This window comes from Triticum urartu, unplaced genomic scaffold, assembly GCF_003073215.2.
Source record: "Triticum urartu cultivar G1812 unplaced genomic scaffold, Tu2.1 TuUngrouped_contig_457, whole genome shotgun sequence".
NCBI classification, from domain to species: Eukaryota; Viridiplantae; Streptophyta; class Magnoliopsida; order Poales; family Poaceae; genus Triticum; species Triticum urartu.
In genome coordinates, this window is record NW_024115168.1 from 24,604 (window position 1) to 29,535 (window position 4,932).

Below are 4,932 nucleotides of genomic sequence, written 5' to 3' on the forward strand. Positions count from 1 at the left end.
CGAAACTGCGGACCATGTCAACATCACCGACTCCTTCACGTGGCACGACGGAGCTGCTCGCGTCTCCTTCAAGGGAAACGAGATCCCATTTGGCATCGGGGTAGTGCCTATCCTTCATCTCGCCCGGACTCGATGGTGCCTTGGCGATGGTGTCACGTTAGTCCAGCCAAACATCATGAAGTGGTCTACACAAGAACAAGAAGGCATGCTCCTGATACGTACTCGTGTGCGTCCAAGGCGTGAAGATGGTCGTTGGGCTCACCACCGCATGAAGCAATGGACGTGGTATTTGGGATGTCGCCGCACCTGCCGTCCATTTCCAGCCGGAGGATTTCGTCTACATCAAATGCTATAGAAGAATGAAGCTGAACATTAAGTACGTCTGAATGTGTGGCAGTGCACTACGTAAGTGGCCTTTGCACATGCATGGGCCATGCACGTAGCCAATTGATGGCGAGGTGGCATGCTCACCGCTGGTCGTCGTTCGCTTCAGCACGTCTTACATCATTCAAGAAAAAGAGGTGGAGCTCGTCACAGCGTCGTACATTCGTGGCACCACACGCTCAACGAAGAGTCCCTGCAAGTGACGCCACATCGTGAAGATGACACCTTACAACGGCGCCTGTATCCTGCTCGTGAAGATGGTGCCTTGCCATGGTGCCGCTGCTGCACGCGTCACGCTCATTCATAGGCCGGAGCCGAGCAGGTTGGCGCCCCCCGAGGACAAGGCGCGGCGGCAGGGCGACCCGACTTCAACAACAACACCGCTCCTCTACGATCTCGTGAGACGATGCCTTGACTACGCCGACGGCCGTGGACTCGGCGTCTGGTCGGGACGAGGTGTCGACCACTCAGGCCATACTGGCGCGAGCAACGCGACGGTCATACACCGACGCCGGTCTCCATCGACAATTACTCCCGCAGGGCGTAGACCCTTGTACACCCCGAGAAGCTACGGGTCGTCGAGAAGTCCGAGTCGAGCGTGATCCATGCTACCCCAACAACAACTCCTCCAACACCGCCAAGACCAACGAGGCACGACGGCGAGGGCGAGCGTGGCCACCACAAAGGCCACGCTACACGTGGCGCGTGTACCGACGAGGACACGGGCTCTGCCGCCGCCAACACACACATATCACCATCATCATGCATGGAGAACGCGAAGCGAAGACGACGAAGACGACCACACAGCTCAATCGGAGGTATCTCGCGGAGCAACCCGCGGGAGTAATTAACCGGAGTCTTCCGAGGCCCCGGGAACCAGGAGATCACACAATCGCCACAGCCAGCTTGGCCGTGCTAGTAGGCCACGGAGCGCACCTTTTTTTGGATATTGTAATTTTATTTCTCCAATGAGATTAATGAAATACATGTTCCCGTAACTCTTTTTCTTTGTGTACTACTGTACACTGGCACGCCCGCATACGCAGTTTTCTTTCCCCGGCGTCTGAGAGAAACACACTCCCTTCTTCCCTTCTCCCCGGAGTCCCTAGATGTTTTTCTCGTGTCAAACACGGTGGCGGCGTGGAGGCGCGGCGGCGGCGGCTAGGGTTAGGATCGTGCTGCGATAGATACCATGTAGAAGGATAAGATACGGGCTGTGCAATCTCGATGTATTGATCGGTGCACCAGGCACGTATATATAAGTACAGAGGTGGGCCACAACCTCAACTATACAAAGGAAACAGGAGGTGCGCCATACACACAAATATACACGTACACAATATACTTAACAAACTACTTGACAAAGGACCTCAGCTTCACTATATTTTGCATCCTGAAGAGCTATAAGTATCCATGCCGATGCAGCTCCAATGTCATCCAAAGCAAACACATAAACACACGAAGCACACGAGCCAGACAACCGAGAGATGGCCCAGCGGCGGCAGGAGGACGCTGTTATTAGCCACTTCTCCCATCCGTATCCAGGGCACGAGCTCGTGAAGCGGCACTACACTGGGCTGTTCCGCTGCGACATGTGCTGCCAAGACTTGTCCGGCGCAGGATATGGCTGCAGCGCAGGCTGCGACTTTGCCATCCACGACTCTTGTGTCGGCTACTCGCAGACGTTCTCCTCCCCTCAGCACGAAGTGCACCCGCTCGTGCTCATCCAGACCCGCCAAGACGCGGCCCTCTTGTGTGACGTCTACTTGGGGCATTGCGCTCCGGGATCCTTCCTCTACCGCTGCCCACCATGCGGGTTTGACATGCACCCGACCTGCAGGCGGCTGCCACAGGTTGTGCGCAGCGCGCGGCACACGTACCCGGCGCACGACCTCACACTGGTCGTCGCCGATGGCTGCTGTGCCGCGTGCGACAAAGGCGTGAGGCGGGCATCGTACTACCGTTGCAGAACATGCAATGTCGACTTACACATCTCGTGTGCAGCGACCGTCAGCAACAACAACAGCGCTCATGAAGTTGAAATAGCCCTTCAGGCTGAGATTGTACGATCAAGGATCGCAGCCCAGGGTAGACGCGCCGCGCTGGACCTGCTGATCAGCCCTGCATTTAAGTTCCTCTTGCGTGCCTAGTCTGGGTTACTGGCTTGCTGCCGCGTCCAAATTTGATTGACATTATATTTCTTCATAGATTTCAGCATATATATTGGGTTCTCAAAGCATTTTACAATATTTCTAACTTTTTCCATTAACTGTATACAGATACGGTACGGAGAGAGTACTTCTAGATCTAATACAACATCTGCTTGGCAAGCCCACAAGAATAAACTGCTTCAACATTTCGTCACAAAATAGCTAGCGCGTACCATATTGAGTGTGTTTATGTTCACAATTTCACATGCGTGTTTATTTACAATCTCAATTCATATGGTTTTAATACTTTATGCTGTGTATGCATCTTCCTCTTTTTTGAAGGCCAAACAATTCTTTCATTTGTCTATCATATGAAATCAAAATGAGACCAAGTATTGTATGAACGGAATTTTTCTAGTCTTGGCCGGTGGCCGGAAAAATCTGAAAATTGAAGTACATTCCACCGTCAAGTAGCAATGTTGTATGTCCACATTAGCACGGAATAATTAAAATCTACAAGGCCAGCCCCAAGGACCTCCATCTCATGACCTGAATCAAGTTCCTTCTCTAGATCAACATGATTGCTTTTGAAAACCTGAGCAAGTAGCAGAAGATACCGGGGCTTTCTCTTGCAACTCATGAAGTCCCAAACGGAGGAAGAAGAGGGATCATCTGCAAATTAGCATGGGCTCTACAAAAAATATCTGATCTAGGGGGTTTCTATTTTGGCCATGACGGTTTCCCAAATCAACAAGCTAAGTACCACAAGATCTCTCTCAGCTTTGTGCCAGAGCCGGCCAAGGGCATTATTCCGGGATGGACCATGCTAGGGCACCGGACATGGTCATCCAACAGATCTTGCTTGGGATGTATGGATAGTTGAGTATTCATATCTCCAGTTTACAATATCAAATTACAAGATTTGATGACTTTAGCATTTCACAAAGATGGTACTCATATCTGACAATATTCAGAAGTGTCTGGTGATTTCACGATGTTTATTTTGAACGACTTTATTATGTAGTAGATGTTGTGTTATTTGTTCGCGTGATAGGACAAAACAATATCATATATCGCGCAAGCAAGCACCACCAGATCAGGGTGGTAAATGCAGTCGTAACCTTCATCGGCAAAAGAGGACTTAAAGGCAGCCGGTTAAGTCTTACAGTTGTGTGAACTATAGATGGCTTTCTGCATGGCCTCCAACATCAGTTTTGAGAAAAGGACTGAGAAATATATATTGGAGAGAGATAACCCACAGAGATTTCCCATGTTCAATTGCAACTTCAGCAAAACCACCATCACCGCGGCAATACCGTTATACTAAAACCATCTAGGGGTGTTACGTGCATCACTTCTAAAGGCTGGGAGAGTTGACTGCCTGGTTTCATAATTAAGCAGGATTAAGTGGAATTTATCTTAATTGATTTCAAATGGCAGGATATATTGTTTTAGCTAGACGAGTTAATTAATCATGTCCTAAGTACTCCATTCGTCCCATAATGTAAGACGCTTTTTGACACTATTGTAGTGTTAAAAAACGTCTTACATTATGGGACGGAGGGAGTACTAAATAATGATAGGAGCTAGAAAATACTCTCTCCGTCCGAAAAAACTTCCTAAGCTTGTTTCTTAAATGAATGTATCTAACACTAACTTGGTGTTAGATACATCCATTTGAGGGACAAATTTTTTCGGACGGAGTGAGTAATAGCTTATGAGCTAAATCAGGGGCCTAGAGGTAGCATAATTACTAGGGACCGTAGTTAGGATGAAACGATAGAAAACGAACGGCAGAGATTTTGTACTCCAAAGTTAGAATGTCTAAACGGCGGAGATTCATCGAAGAGACATGTAAATTAATTTGGTTAATGTCATGTGTTGTACCGACTCAAAACGCAATTTGACTTCCGGTACAATTGATTGCCTTGCGATGGAGGCACAGGTGCAGTCTCTTTAGAAAAACCCATAAATAAGAGGAACGTGTGCACATGTTTCTATGTATGTACTTCCTCGGTAAACTAATATAAGAGTTTTAGATTACTATTTTAGTATTCTAAATACTTTTATATTAGTTTACAGAGGGAATATAGTTTAACTTGATTATCGTAACGTGATTAGTTTCCAACAAGAGAAGCACAGGGACATACATCCATGACCATAGACGAACTCAGTGAAAAAACCGTGACCTGGATTGTGTTGAGCTCGATATGGCTACGGAAGGCTAATAACGAACAGAAGCACCAAGAGTCTATGATTCGGTCTACTACGAGCTCGATCTAGAAGGAACAATGTCGGAAGGTCATGTGAACGCCGAACCAATGACGGCAAATCCACAACTCACGAGCACATATCATGCATCTATGCGTACGCAATTTGAAAGTCGTTATAACAGCTC

General features: G+C 48.2%; 1 protein-coding gene across 1 annotated transcript; it reads left to right on the forward strand.

Annotated features, from left to right (window-relative positions):
• The first annotated feature begins 1,844 nt into the window (after positions 1 to 1,844).
• On the forward strand, positions 1,845 to 2,535 carry LOC125528012. The gene has a single exon (XM_048692525.1). It carries the CDS (start codon positions 1,872 to 1,874, stop codon positions 2,532 to 2,534), a length of 663 nt encoding a protein of 220 aa, XP_048548482.1. The 5' UTR covers positions 1,845 to 1,871; the 3' UTR covers position 2,535.
• The last annotated feature ends 2,397 nt before the right edge of the window (positions 2,536 to 4,932 follow it).